A 16154-nucleotide genomic window follows, 5' to 3' on the forward strand; every position below is an offset into this window, starting at 1 on the left:
TCCTTCATTCAAATGCTACCGACTTGCTAATAATTTTATGTAAATGTTGCTGAAAATTTTATATATATAAGGGATTTGTGCGATGTGGAAAAAATAAAGATTTCACTCTTAGATAAACTAGACACGCTCTTAGACACTATGAGTGTTGCCCATTTATTTTGAGCAATTTATCTATGAAGAATAATATTAACAACAAAAGAGGAAATATAGTAAAAATACTATTGACGCATTTTTATTTTCATAGTTTTAGAAAAAGAACGTACTCCAGAAAAAAAATGTTTTCTTTCATGTTTTTTTTCACCTCAGAAAAAAACGGGTGGCACGCAGAGGTCCCAGGGCCTACATTTATTTCTGTTGTGGGTGTAATTTGTAGTTGTCATGTGTGTGTCCATGGCACCCGAGATACAGGGTCTCCCTAGTGCGGGGAATATATTGAGTGTGTGCGTTATTATTATTATTATAGCATCTGTATACTTTGCCGTATTCTAGCAAATAAATGTTTACTATTCAAAAAAGTTACCTCGCCATCACCGTGTACTATTTGTTTATTATCACCAATATAAAGAACGCGTCATTATTTAATTCGAAATTTCAAAGTTTGTTTACCTAATATCGTCAAACATTAAAAAGGCGCTATTGTAATTTTAACCTGGTTTAATTACCTTTCGAGTACCGTAACGTGACTTCGTTTACCTAAATCACACCAGAATCCACGTGACCGAGTCATGGTAACGGCCAGTGAAGTTTTAGTATTATTTGGACCAGTTTATAATTAGACATCGTAGAAATTTTGTTGAATAACTAAGTACACGCACTTATTAAATAGAGTAAAATAAATATCCGCAAGTACAATCACGTACACATGTTGAAATTTAATTGAATTTTGGTTGTGAATAGTAACATCATCACTCAGGCTTTTACCAGCACTGGAGTCAGTCCCAGCGACGGCAATGGACCTGGTGTTGTGAGGATTTATCCAACGGAAACTAGACTATAAGTAAGAGATGCGCCCAGCGTGGATAATGTGCCCCCTTCCATGTTTATACTGGCATGGGTGCATGGGCTCCCTTTGTACTAGTACTTTGTAAAGTACTATCTTTGTGAAATCCTGAGTCCCTGGGGACCATTGGTCAAACCCTCGTTAAGGGGCTATCAGTTTATCTCATCAGAAAACAAAGGTCTAAAGGTCTTCCTCTAAATGCAGCTAAAGCCTATGCCAGAACGCAGCCCTTGATATAATTCTCTACCTTGTAAACTTGTAAGTGGAAAAAGGTAGAAAATGCGTTTTTTCTTCTATATGTATAGTATTTCCCTTATTTAATGCCATGTAAATATTATTACTACACGTTTCATGGAGAAAATAGAAAATTTCCCACAATCTTCGGAGATGATTTGATTACAAATTCGCCACGTTTATACATTCCTACTAATGCACGCCAGTAACTACGCAGCTACGCACACACTACTACGATTGGAATTGCATACTAGATACGCCCACTGCAGCACACAGGCCTTCAGCAAGGTGAGGGTTTAGGTGGTCGCGGTCGCAATGCGAGCTCGTGGACCTTGTTGGTCTTCATCATCATCATTTAAACCAAAATCATCCAATGCTGAATGCAGGCCTTTCCAAAGATGTCCATGACGAAATACTGAATGCCGCTGGATGCATCCAGCGGATTTTCGCAATTTCACCAGCGCTTTCAGGGCGCTTGAGTTGAAAACGTGATGCAAACCTAATCCTAATATGGGAAATGAAACTATTTTTCCGGATTTAAATCTACATATTTTGAATCTAAACTCATAACTTTGAGCTTATTTTCAGATCAGTCATGATTTGTATAAAGGTACAATTACATTGTTTCAGTTCAGACCTACTTAATAAAAGCACGATCTTTAGTTGACACGGGATCAGCCTATTCATACAAATCCGTTGATTCATGGAAATTTTCAAAGAAAAAAAGAATATATAAAATCAAATAAGACACAGTTATCAGCACAATCGGAAGGTCAAAGAACCATCAAAGATTATTCTTGACATTCTCATTCCACTTTACGAAGAGATAATTTACTGAAATGCGTAGTTTCAATTTACGCAGTTATAAATCACAAACGTGTCGGACACACTAACCTGGCACATTCTCACTGCGTGCTAATTTTATTGATTGTCCAATATCCTTAAGTGTTAATGTAATATTCCACACTTAAGTGCGTAGCTAATGTGCTTTATTGACCCATCTCTACGTCACGGATCGGGTTGCAAAGTCATAAATTTTTTTTTTATAGTACAAAGTGTCGTACGCCTGATAGGAAGTGATACATAACTGTCCATAACAGTTGCAGTGTCAATGAGAGCTTTAAATCGCAAAGTTCTGACGGACGCTGGCACGGCGCCAGTCACCCTGAGATATAAGTTAATAAGTCCCTCGTGCCTGTAATTTCACCAGCACCCTTCAAAACCGGAACGCAGTTATACTCACATTACTGCTCGGCGGCAGAAATAGCTAACGTGGCAGGACTTCTCTGGACGAACTCTTTCACATTGAGCTCTACTACTAAAGGTATATCAGAACCTGATGGCACTTACACAAATTCAAACTCGTAGTGGGCAGCATTTTGTTTCTTTATAACATCAAGTGACAGGACAAACAAGTCATGCGCCTGATGGTAAGCTACACGCCTATTCATAACAGTTGCAGTGCCACTCAGAACTCTAAATCGTATCTGAGGAACACTGCCACTGCGCCCGTCACCCTGAGACATAAGTTGACAAGTCCCATGTGCCTGTGATGTCACAAATCTCTGTAAAGTGGGAAAAAATGTACTAGTTACTTTATATATTATAATTGGCCAGAATTGATTGCTTCCATTAACCGGTCTAGCTGAATATTATCAGCAATTTTAGTAGCATTAGAGCTCCTTGTGAAAGCGTTCGCCCTGGGAAGTACTGCCACCTTAGCTATTTCTGCCGCCCAGCAATTAATTACGTTTCAGTTTTAAAAGGCAAGATGTTACAGGAACATCAAACTTGTCAACTTATTGACCGCCTCCGTAGCCGAACGGTTACCATGCTGAATTGCCACGCAGAGGTCCCGACTAAAGTCCGAGGGTTCGATTCTCGGGCCGGGAGAAACATTTGTACGGCTTACATATATTTCTCGCGTGGATTTGGGAGTAATTTGTGGTTGTCTTGTCTACCTTTGTATGTGTCCATGGCACCCGATACAGAGTTTCGCAGAAATATTTGTAATGCCTACATTTGTTTCTATCGTGAGTTTGGGTGTAATTTGTGGTTGCCTATGTGTGTGTCCATGGCACCCGCGATACAGGGTTTCCCTAGTAAGAGGTATGAGTGTGTGCGTTATTTATTTATGCAGAAAAAATATATCTCAGGGTGACAGGCGCAGTGGCCATGGCAGTTCACTATCATAAAAAAATATATTTCTAACATTTGGCGGCAGTATTTACTATAGTCTTCTCTTGTACGCTTTACTTCATCGGCAAGTGCTATAGTGTTGTCCACTGGCACCAATACTAACAAAAAGTACATACCACATATAGACCTCACTACGTTGAAATTTCAAGGGTCAACCCTAACCAATAAGAACTGCTTCTAAATCATGGATAGTGACTTGAACGCGTCTAATTAGTCACTGATTTGAGTTAACCATTATAGACAATGTTTCTTGCCTGAAATCGAAGCGAATTCTTAGTCATGCCAATCGTCACTTTCAAATGAAAATAATTCTGCAGACAGCTATTTGACATAGTTCATCACGAGTTAACAATGCATTCTTTTGTTTAGTGTGAGATTGATACACCTGTACTTCACGTGACTACAAAAGATCAAATCCGAGTACATGCCCACTGCGCGCAGTGCGCAGGTTCTCGATCTAGACTATCTTTGCTGTATGAGTAGTAACTTGCAAACAAGTAAGATTTGTTGGGTGATAGTACAGCCTTAATTCAGGACGAGTAAATTTAAATAAGGACGCTACTCGACATCTTCCTTATAAACGTTTGTACACAAATTTTAATTCTTTTCACGCAAAGATAAAAAGTTCTTTGAAATAGCTGTGCAAATTTATTTTCACAAGTACAAAAATAATGGTTATATTGCATTTTCTTAAAAATCTTATAAAATTTCATTTACGAAAAACACGGTTTATGTTACCATCGTCTCCGTGGCCGAACGGTTACCGTGCTGGACTCCCACGCAGAGGTCCCAAGTTCGATTCACGGGCCTGCAGAAATATTTGTAATGCCTATATTTACTTCTCTCGTGAGTTTGGGTGTAATTTGTGGTTGCCTATGTGTGTGTCCATGGCACCCGCGATACAGGGTTTCCCTAGTGCGGGGCTATGATTGTGTACACGTTAAAAAAATCGTTTTCGCCTCATTTTTCAAAGGCAGAGTTATTGAAGTTTTTATTTTTTATTTTTTTTTTCTTTAGTCGGGGTAACAACAACCATCATAATAAAAGTATTCTTAAGTTACTGACATTGGCAATAGCCGGGTAGATTACAGTTATCCACTAATGCTCTTTTTATTTTTCGCGCACGTTTATTGCGTGGTGCCTTCGATATGTTTACCTTTCATTCACTTATTTAGGACTGAGTGAAATGACCTAGATGACGAAAAGACAAAAAAATAACTACAAACAAGGTTAACGAAGGGTCTCTAGAATATAGAATATATCACCATATCTCGTTAGGTTTTGATGTAGGTATGTAATAACATTTTTTCTCACAAACTTTTCCTTCAACAAGCCTATGATGAGAATCTCAATCAATCAGTCTACACTGCGCAAGAGTCTTTGACATCATAACAAAGTGTGACGTGTAACCATGTGTGAGAGATTGTCTAGCGCAATCACCTCGAATTAACATGTGTGCCTTGTTTTATTTTTAGCCATAGAGGCTTGGCCTTTGTCAATAAGTGTGTTAGATGATAAAGGCCTTTTTGTAACAACGTACGAAGGTATGGAATTTTTATTGAATTTTAAATATTTGCTTTCCCGCTGACGATATCGAGGGAGCCTTCACGCCTTGGAAATAATAGAAGTAAAAACTGGGATTATGAAAAAACTCATAAAATTATAGGAAACCAGGAAAGTGCAAGCTTGAAAGAATCTTAAGCATCCATGAAATGCATCTCCCAAAATTCAGTCCGATTGTCAACATTGTTAACAGGGCCATGGCAAGATGGAAAGATTGTCCCAGTCTTCCATTAAGTTTTCTTCCGTTATCATTCTTGTAATAATGTCCCTAGAACTAAAATTCATAGATAGATAAATAGATAGATAAACACTTTATTCACTAGTATGACACAGATACAGATTGAATACAACAGGAAATAAAACATTTTTGTCATAGCAGTGAAATGGCGCTGACTCAGCATACGCCTAAGTTCTCTAAGGCGCTAGTTTTTAGTCAGAACCAACGAGAGATATTAAATCTAGAAGTTATTTGAAATGAAAGATCTAATAAACGACTAGGAGGAAAATTGTTCATTAAAATAATAAATGTAATAAAGTGTGAATAGCGCATCCAAAGTAACCTATTCAATATTTACGTGCATGTGCGCATTTGAATATACATATAAGTGTAACTGTAAGGGAAAATAATGATTGTGAATATGTTTTGGTGTAATAAGTCAAAGTAAAAAATGTATATTTAGAAAGGCTGCGAAAAAGAGTACATAGGGATATGAAAACTAATATTAATATTAAAATTTCACCAATTAGACAGATTTTTGTAACGAGAGTAGGTGTTGCGGGTAAAGTGCTTTGAATTTGTGTTTGGATGACTCGTCACGTATAGATAAATTGGGGTTTTGTTTATCTAAATAAAAAGTATTTATATACAAAGGAAATACATAGTTCATTTATTTAGTTCATTATTTTCAGTTAGTTTATCTAAATAGCAGAAAAGTTTTCGAGTTACAGATACAAATCCGATCTCGCGCTGCGCTCTGGGATCTTGTGTCTTACCCTTTGGGTGGTTGCTTAGGCAGGTTTAGCTTTTGTTCTTTGATGGAAGTAGTTGCCAGCCCTCTAGCCACCGGAGGTGGTAAGGTGAATATGAACCAGAAATATGAAGATATAAAAACTGGGTTATTAGTCTTATATATTTTCTTATATATCTACCTAGATGTAGTATAACTACATATCTACCTAGATATAGTGTAAGTGTATAAGTCATTAATTATTAATGGAAGACGATGGATAAATGTTAGAGGATAATGACACACATCTTGGTAAAGTGTCAACCGCGGCGTATAGCTCTACAAGATTGACAATCTCCTAAAAACGGCCATGTAAACAATAACAAACATAAGCGAGAGTATGAAAACCCGAAACACTGATGCAAGTAGCGAAAGCACAAGTGGACTTTTTTCTTTCTTTTATACGTACACCTCCAAAGTGATCGGAGACGTTACTACTTTCCACTCTTTCATGCCAGTTCTCTCTGTTTGCCTTTCGCACTTTTATCCCTCATACAGTATTTTTCTTTCATTTTACCTTTCTTACGATAACGGGTGGGTTTCCCGCCTATCTTCTAACTACTATAATATTTTTTTTATATTTTACATGTATATTTGTCAGGGATGATGGGTAGGTCAATAATTGGTACCTTTTCGTATATCTTCTTTTGACTACGCTCGGTTCTTTTTCTATCATATTATACAATTGTTTTCTTCCTTCCACTTACAATTTCTATTTCTACAGGTTTTACTACTTTCTATTTCTTACGAACTATATTATACAATTCTAATTTTCTTTGGTTATCTAATTATTACGTTACACTAAAATATGTCATATATTTTGCTAACATAATTTTACATTTCTGTATTATTTCGCTTAATTACCTTACTTACTACAATTTTACAATAGTGCTTAAATTCGTTTCTTTGTTTACTATTCATTATTGTGCTAATGTTTTCGACCGTCATCTTGGAATCCATTATTTGCTCTAGATTATAAAGCTCGATTGCATGTATTGGGCACTCTGTGTGCGTGTGTGCGTTGTGCATTACTCTACTACAATGTGTGGGACAGTCTCTTTTGCGTTAGGCTCGCAAGAGCACGATGGACTCTCTTTACACCTGAAGCGGTTCAGATACTCTGAGAATCCACCGTGGCCCATCATCGTCACCTGGTTGGTTAAGAAATTAGGCTCCATCTTCCTAGTTATTGCGTACACTGCTACCGCATCCAGAAAAAAGATCTTTGTAATTCCTGCCGTTTCGCCGAGGCTGTGTCTGCGGTTCCATCCGTTTAGCGACCAAGCTCAATGCTCCGCTTGACGTGTAACACCGGGCGTTGTTCATAATCAGCTTTCATTTTCAATTTTAGAGCGGAGCACAAGTAGACTGGAGGGTATCTGGTGGAGAACTGTAGTGTACAGTCTGTTTCTTATGCCTCCGCTTTGTTTGCACCCGGTTCTGGTTTGTTAGGATAAATGTAATTCAAAGCTATTTTTAATTAAATGTACTGGTAGACTGTGCCTCGAGTCTAGTATGTAAACGCACCTCTGTTTTATTCTAAAGTAAACCTAGTGCGGCCTGCCTCTGCTGCTGCTGCCCTCGTATCTCTATTAAACGTGTAGGTGATATCTACGCCTAACTTGTTTTTCTAACATTGACGTAGAAAATGCACGTACAACAATTTGTTATAGGTAAACAACGATACAATTCTTGTCAATTATCAACCATGATCGACGCTGTACTCTGACGTTAGGCATTATATGTATGTTATATAAATTGGTACATGTATAGCTATTATCGTGTACATAAATATGTGGTTTATGTAATTCAATGTGGCGTGGGTGTATTTGCGTATTTTTTTCAGACAAAAATTTTACACGTAACTTTAAAAGCTACTAAAGTCAGTTGCAGGTTGTGAACCCTACTTGTGACGTCTACTTGAACAACAAACATGGAATCCTACGAGAACTGATGATGACACCGATTTCTTTTCTTTCAGACAATGCTAAAAGACCTAACCTCCATGGTCTTGCGACATACCCGCCCTTCTCGCCGCCATCTCACCCCCGAACTGATCCTCCGACTCATCACCCCCGAGTGCCCTCTCTGGAATGCTACTGAAGACCAGCTGCCTTTTAAGGATCCTTTTTGGGGCTTCTATTGGCCGGGCGGACAGGCTACAGCAAGGTAGTATAATACAATCTTAGTTATAGACATTTCATGTTCCTAGTGCGCCCTCAAATGAACGACGCCACCGCTGTATGTAGGCACGTCTACGACGCGCGTACTAATAGTATGATTGATTGTCTCTTTAATTGCGTGTGCAGACGCATTTAGTTTGTTTAAACCATTTACACTTAATTTATTTTTCACGTCTCTTGCTTGTAACGTTTAATAACCAATTTTTAATAACCTCCTTCAAAAAACGAGGAGGTTGTCAATTCCACTGTATTTTTTTGTGTGTGAATCGCGTAAGCGCGATTACTCCGGTAATTGTGGACCGATTTTGATGATTCTTTTTTTTGGAACGCACTTTCCGTTAACCGACTTAAATAAAACTTGGCCAATAGATGTAATTCCAATAAAAAATCCAATAAGCAAACTTTTGAGGTGGGTTTTTTTAAATAATAAAGTTAAAATTCTTAAAGATACTATTTATTGGCTTTGTGAAATTACCAACGGAAAAATCTTAAATGTATCGCTATATTTATAAAATAGTTAAATCATTTTGTCATCGTGTGCTGAATTTAAAAAAAGATTAAAATGACGCCTAAGCGAACCTTTGCAAATTTGTTGAATACGTAAATTCAAATACCCTGTCCGCGTAGTGAAAAAACGGTGATTAACCCTGTTGTAAAAACCCGTATAACAATTTAACTAAATACCTTGTTTAAATTCTTTGACCATCCTAAAATATTATACTACAAAAAGACCAGTTATAAAGAAGCATCGAGTATGTAACCAGAAATAGAGACGAAATAAGGGCTATCCATCATTGGCAAGTCATCTGGCAAATGGGCCTTATATCACTTTTAAATATCAACTCTCGTTTCCGCTGAAATCACAAATTAGAAAGCTGAAATAGTACAGCGCCAGCAACTGACCTGTGTGTACGTCTCCGTATATTCCAAAAAAATCTGTATTTATTGTAATAAAGATAATATCTCTAACAATTCCATTCGGTGGTGTGGGAAAACCAACAAAACAAACGGAATCACATTTCATCGGTTATTAAATATATAATTTTTCAATTTTCGTCCATTATAAAGCTCTAGTTAAACTGGATAATTTGAAGTGAAACAATTGACGACACCTGTCAAGTGTTTTGAACTCGGGCTGGCCAATCGGAACGCAGTTGTCACCGTTGATTCAGCAGAATAGTTTTCAAACAAATTAATTTACATTTCGTCTCTATTTCTGGTTATATACTTGATGTAAAGAAGCTATTATTCCGTTCACTTACTACTACACGTTCACGTACTACAATACAGATAAAGAAATAAAATGACCACCAAACAATGGCGATTATACACATAAAACTATTTAGCTACCATTTAACGATTGAATTAGTTGTTTTCCTAAACATTAATATGTAAACAGGAAACTGCAATCTTCGAAAACCCACTAACTGACCTTAGGTTTGCGCTTCGAATAAATAACACTTTGATAAAGTTGTATTATGTACAGTAGAGGAAAACTTAAGTGTTATCCTGTATTAACGTTAATAGATGTTAGGAACTTTGTGGTTATTTAAGATTATCACTTATAATAATAATAACCTTGTTATTTCTTGTACAAATGCAAAAAGCGGTACTGCTCAGTAGCGAAACGTATTGGTCGCAGATTGTTGAACCTGATTCCTTGACCGGCCGACTGTGCTATTGCCGAGTATAACTATAGCTGTTTTTTTAAGTAGAGATAACAAAACTGACAACTATTTACATAAATTTACACTTTGAAAAATTATGTTGCCATGTTTAGTGAGTGCTGAAACAGAATCAGTCAAAAAACCCGTTATCTTAGTCTGCACATATTCATACCATTTTTTGTTACCAAATTCTTGATTCTTTTGTAATTAACAACAACAAATTAATGATGTTTTTTTTTATACCAAGCGACGGGACCAACAAGTCGTGCACCTGCTGGTGAACGACATGCCTGTCCATAGCAGGTAGTGCCACTCAGAGCTTTAAATCGCATAGATCTGAGGGGCACTGCCTCTATGCCTGTTACCCAGGAGACATAACTTGAAAAGTCCCATGTGCCTGTAATTTCACCAGCACCCTTACCCTTCAAAACCCTTACATTACTGCTAGACTGCAGAAATAGGTAAGGTGGCAGTACTTTCCTGGACGAACTCTTTCACAAGGAGCTGGTCATCCTTTAAGGCACCATTATCTTTACTTAATCAAAAACGAGCAATTCAGTAAACGTCAAGTCTCTCATTAAAGAAACCCATGCACAAAGGACTTGAAGAATGAATAAATAGTATACGCTTTGTTAACATCGCAAACGTATATTTTTTCCAGAATCGTACAAAATAACACAACCCAATTTTAAAGTTAAACATACTTTGCATTTTACACTAGATTCAACACAAAACATTGTTAAGGAACCTACATGTGGGAGAAAGTTTAATTATCAACTGCACGCCTTTAAAGAATGTATGTACACACCTTTGAAGAGCGTGAATGGCCATCTTCATTGTTTGAATCCGCAAGCTGCATTCGGTCAGTGTCCGGATTGGCCAATTATGACATAAATCTTCGTCTTAGTTGAGATCCGTGCGCAACAGTACAGTTACAGTTCCAAAGCCAAATAAAAAACCACTTCAAATTTTTGGGAAAAAACCCAAAAATTTTGGAAAAACCCAACATCATGCAAAAATAGGGAAATCACTATTTAGAAAACCCATTCTAAACAAAATATTATCTTATCATTTAAAACAGACAACAACAAAATGTATATACATTTTCCAACAAGAAAGAGAGAGACAAACAACATGAGTCACACCATTCAGGACATCCTCATCGAGTTCATTATTTATCAAAGAAAAGAGATACCATAATTTTGTAACTTGTTAGAAAGGGAGGCAAGGCGGTGATTCACCAAAAGAATGTGTTTCAGTAGGATGAGTCATAATACGGATTCCAGGGAATGAAAGATTTAACTATCCTTTGGGATATTACCGAAAATTCGGGAACGAAACCAAAAAGGATGAGTCATCAAGTTTTGGAAGGCTTTGATTGAAAGGTTTACACTTCATAAAGTTACTCAAATTATTGTTTAAAGATCGAGTTATTAATTAGAAGGTTAGGTTTTAAGTAGAAATTACGCTTGCTATTTCTGCAGCGAGAGGCAATATTAAAACTGGCAAGTTCTTTTTAAATAAGGCGGCCTATAACATACTGAAACAGTTCGCCATTTTGCGAGCTACTGACCTTGTTATATGCCACCAATATCATGTGAACACTGAGTGTAATGTAATTTACACTATTGTGTGTTAGGCAAACGTCTATTATGCCTTCTACTTTATTCTCTATCAATAGGTAAATAAATATCAGGGATTAATAAGAGGGTGGTCTTTGGTTTTTTTACCGGTGATATCGAATTGTGATTTATTTTAATGAGATTGGAGTCTATGGCTGTGCCCTCAAAGATTAATTTGGTTTATTGCCTTCCAAATATGATGACTAAGTAACGTGGTCTTTATTCTACCGACGCGTGCTATTAAGACAATTTACAAACTGGGCCAGTTTCTCTAAGAGATGGTTTAGTAGCAGTAGAGCTCCTTGTGAAAGAGGTCGTCCAGAGAAGTCTGCCACCTTGCACGTTTAATGTAAGGTGGCAGACTTCTACCAGTAATGTGAGCATTACTGCGTTCCGGTTTGGAAGTGTAAGGGCGCTGGTGAAATGATAGGCACATGAGACTTGGCAACTTATGACTTAGGGTGTCGGGCGCAGTGGCTGTACCCCTCAGATCATTGCGATTTAAAGCTCTGGATGGCACTGCAACTGCTACGAACAGGCGGTCGCTTAGCACCAGGCGCACTTGCTTGTTCGTCCCGTCGCTTGGAAACATAAAAAAAAGTTTCAAGAACACAAATTATACTGGCGTGACACTACATTTATGCAATATGTAAATTGTGTTAAGAGAAATAATATTTTTTTCATGGAAAATAGTAATGATGCCACAAATACGAGAAACAAAAATAATCTGGCTGTTCTTGACTGTTGCCTTCACAAAGTCACAATTTCATTTAATGGTCAAGGTACTCATCTAAATATAATAAGATACCTGTTGGTATTTAAAATTTGTAATTTACGGGGCTTAACGCTATCGTGAAAGAAATATACAAAAGGTTATTATCACAGAAATCTAAATAGATAAATAGGCACGTTATTGTGTAGCATCTGTGTACTTCGATCTCAAATTGCTACTATCTACGACATTTGTAAATAAACGTAGTTTTTTGTAAGTAAATACTAAACGTAAACAAATATCTATTTACAATGAGCAGCCCCTACAGATTCTAGCTAATTCTTCTGAATGAAATCTGCTTTACGAATGAATAATATACTAGTGTCGAATATTTTGGCTATTTCTTTTCTTTGACTATGAAATACAGATATACCTATTTGGATTTAAAGTTGACATATTTTTTTACCACCTCATTGTGATAGATACAGGTATATCCTCTTGTGTATTAATATATTATATCAGTGTATTTTTCATGACATATATGAAAATGTTTTTTACTTTCAATTTCATTACATCATACAATCAATGTACAACTTTCGCGTTGTTATCAAAACAATCTTTTCACAACATTACGTAATAGGGGGTTGAAGACCTTCCCGAGGTCGAAACCTTGGCCTCTTACTCACGTTATGGCCTTGGTCCACACTCCAATTTGTGATTGATTAGGTAGCTTTGCGGTAGACTTGTACAATAGTCACCAGGTTTATTAAACGTATAAAAAATATATAGGTTGGAAATTGAAAGGGAGTTATTTATTTATTTTAATACCGTTAAAGAGCGTAAATATTTATTTAAAACTTCGTTAGTTAAGGCTATCCAGTTTTCTAAATGGAAGGCGCGCCGTCTATTTAACTGTGGCCACAAAATTACTTAAAAAAAATTAAATGTGATTTTCATATATCTACGAGAATTCCTTTACCTATATCTGAGATGACGGTTTTAGTAACACAAATTATTATTTTTTTAAATCCCTGATACAAAACAGTGTAGGTACCTTAAAAACTCAACGGTGACACCATTTGTAACCTAACAACAATACGTTTGGACCAATTTAGAATATAATAGAATATACATTTATTGCAAGGTCACAATGCATAGGTAAAAAAAAAAAAAAACAAAAAGTATAGATAACACTTAGATAAGCAAAATAATATAAATAGAATTAATAAACAAAATAAAAAATACAAAACACAACATAAAATAAGACAAAACAACAGAAAAAAAATAATATAAAGACTACAAATTTTGTGCCATCATTTCTGCGGTTGTGGCATAATTGACTGTGGCGCTAGTTACTTAATGAGCCCAAATACAGTAGTTCAAGAGTTGCTTAGTCAGCAGACTGTCCTGATTGCAGCATCAGTTCAAGTCATAGTATTATAATGTCATCGGATATTCATAGCATAGGAAACTTCAAGTCGATATGACAAGTGGAAGAAAAATAAATGTTCGTTTTATGACTGTGATTCCCTAAATCGTCGCGAGGGCAAAGGAGTAGTTATACCGGCTAAAACCCCACAGTGGCCATCTCGGGCGCTCTAGTGGGAGGGATCCGGGATCGATAATGCGCACCTACCGATGATCCCTACACTAAGGTAACTGGGCAAAGATCTTTAAACAGCTGAACAAATGTACATCAACATTCTTAGGTTTTCGCGGGTGTTTTTTCTAATAAAACCGACGTTTCGAGTTCTTTACAGGTCCCATGGTCACGGACCTACGCGATTTAAATCCGGAAAAATAATTTCATTTCCTAAATGTACATCAAACTAAAAACTATTCCGATTAAATTTGCCTTCTGTTAAAAACAACCTGTTTGAGATCCGTCCATCCGCTGGAAGTTTCACTGCCACAGACGAACATATGGACAGATGCACAAACTAAGGGTTAAAACTTATAAATCCCCTCTTTCTGTGTTGGGAGTTAAAAAAGCAAGAGATTAAGAAAGCAATGGCATTATGCTCCGACGGTAGACTACAACTGTAAAAAATTATTCCTGGAAACAATTTGTCTAGACAGTTGGAGGAGTTAATAAAAGGAAAAACTCTTTTGAATTCTACAAGACTAAGTAACCTGGTGTGATTTTGTCTACGAAATACCATTTGAAAGCCGCTAAAAATTCATCCAATCACATTTAAATTTGCTGACACCTAAACTCTTTTGTACGATAACCTAAGAAAGAACTGTGTGATGCTATTCATTCCATAAGGCAACCACAAAGGCCATAGAAAAAAATGTCTGTAGACACACATAGACGTAAAGGAACTCTACGTATACAAACATAACCCCAGTTAGGGGTAGTGCACCCTCCTCAAGGCCACAGACGGTCATCGGTCGATAGAGTAACGACCTTGAATCGTTACTCACTGTAGGTGAAATGGTTTGGCTTCTAACCTCACCCCAGTTGCCCATAGTTACCGATAGTCTTAATTCTCGATAACCAGCATGGTAATGAAATTTTATAACAATGTCATTGGTTAAAATTAATATAATCATAAAATATTCAAAGTATATCAGCTTATAAAACTGTAGTAAATGTGCAGCCGACCTGGGTGTATCCTGTGGCAAACGCTCTAAAGTTCATAAGGAATAAGGGAATGTACTCGACATGTACAATACTGGTTCGAACCAGTATTGTACATGCTTTTGTAGAGTCATCTTTATTGTAAAATCAATAACAAACCAAACAAACATATCGTTCTCAGATGGCTGCTTAGGCTGCTGTTTTATTATTTCTCGGAACAGCATCGATTCTAGTGTAACCCTCACCCCAACTGTTCACCCCCACTTTCACATTGTTTTACTAGGAAGGCTGGAAATTCTTGGAACGGAGATGACAACACTCACACCGCTTTTCTGATTTAGTGCCACTTTGCTTATTGGCTTGAATATTATGTAATTCCGTGGGAACGTTTACAGTGGATGAACTCTTGATGAATTATAACTGATAACATAAATAGGTCCAACTGCTGGACACGGTGTACCATCATGAGAAGGTGTATTGATTCCGCATTCCGACCCCTATACGTATTAGAGACGTGTTTATAAACTTCGGATATGCAATTTTCATAAGATCGGGGAGCGGGGGGCATCGTGGAATAAAGGGGCAAAGCGTAAATTTTTAGTTAACTCTATCACGTCGGAAAAAGAATTGTTTCCCTTCGAAACTTCTTCAGACACTCCAGATACACAACAATGTAGTAAATGAATATATTAGATTGGTTAAATTATTTATAGTTACGAACCCAAAACAAAGCAGCAGTCGAGCGTATGGATCTTTCGAGATGAGCCGAAACTGACCAAAGTGGCGCGCGTGCAAAGTGCCTATGAGCGGATGATTGCTTTTTTTTTTAGTAAAACTGGACACGTGGCTACTGTTGCTTGGGGGAATCGTTGTACCGTTAATAGTGATTAGTACACGACCATTTGCTTGCCGGAAGTTATTGACAAACTCCTTAAAAATAACCGTAAACGCCGCCGTATCATCTTGCACCACGAAAATGCCAGTTCTCACACGGCCAGACAGACAAATGAATTTTTGAAGGTGAACAACGTTGACCTTATGAGCCATCCCGCATACAGTCTCGACCTGGCACCTTGTGACTTTTATTTATTTCCAAAAATTAAGAACCAGTTACGCGATTTTCATCACCTGAAGTGGCAGTCGAAGCGTATGAAAAATATGTTTCAGAGATTGTCACGGAGGAGTGGCATAAATGTTTTGAAAATTGGTTCATTCGTATGAAAAATGCATTAACGCTAACGGAGAATATTTTGAGAAACAATAAATTCATTTCTGACTATTTTTAGTATTTTTTTCTTATTCATTCCGGAAACCTATAGTGCGCCGCACGTACACATAGGTATAGTTCACATGTAAGATCATACAATATCGTTTCGTCTGTAT

General features: G+C 37.0%; 1 protein-coding gene across 2 annotated transcripts in view; it reads left to right on the forward strand.

Moving 5' to 3' along the window:
• The window catches only part of LOC113227258 (electron transfer flavoprotein beta subunit lysine methyltransferase-like), a 60408-nt gene that overhangs the window by 42101 nt on the left and 2153 nt on the right, over positions 1-16154 (forward strand). For both annotated transcript variants that reach the window (XM_026460157.1, XM_026460158.1), the window contains exon 2: positions 7985-8172. In XM_026460157.1, the coding sequence (XP_026315942.1) occupies positions 7988-8172 (185 nt within the window). In that variant the 5' untranslated portion in view covers positions 7985-7987. The remainder of the gene's footprint in view (positions 1-7984; positions 8173-16154) is intronic.

Source organism: Hyposmocoma kahamanoa, unplaced genomic scaffold (assembly GCF_003589595.1).
Source record: "Hyposmocoma kahamanoa isolate Upper Pololo Valley unplaced genomic scaffold, ASM358959v1 204, whole genome shotgun sequence".
Lineage (NCBI taxonomy): Eukaryota > Metazoa > Arthropoda > Insecta > Lepidoptera > Cosmopterigidae > Hyposmocoma > Hyposmocoma kahamanoa.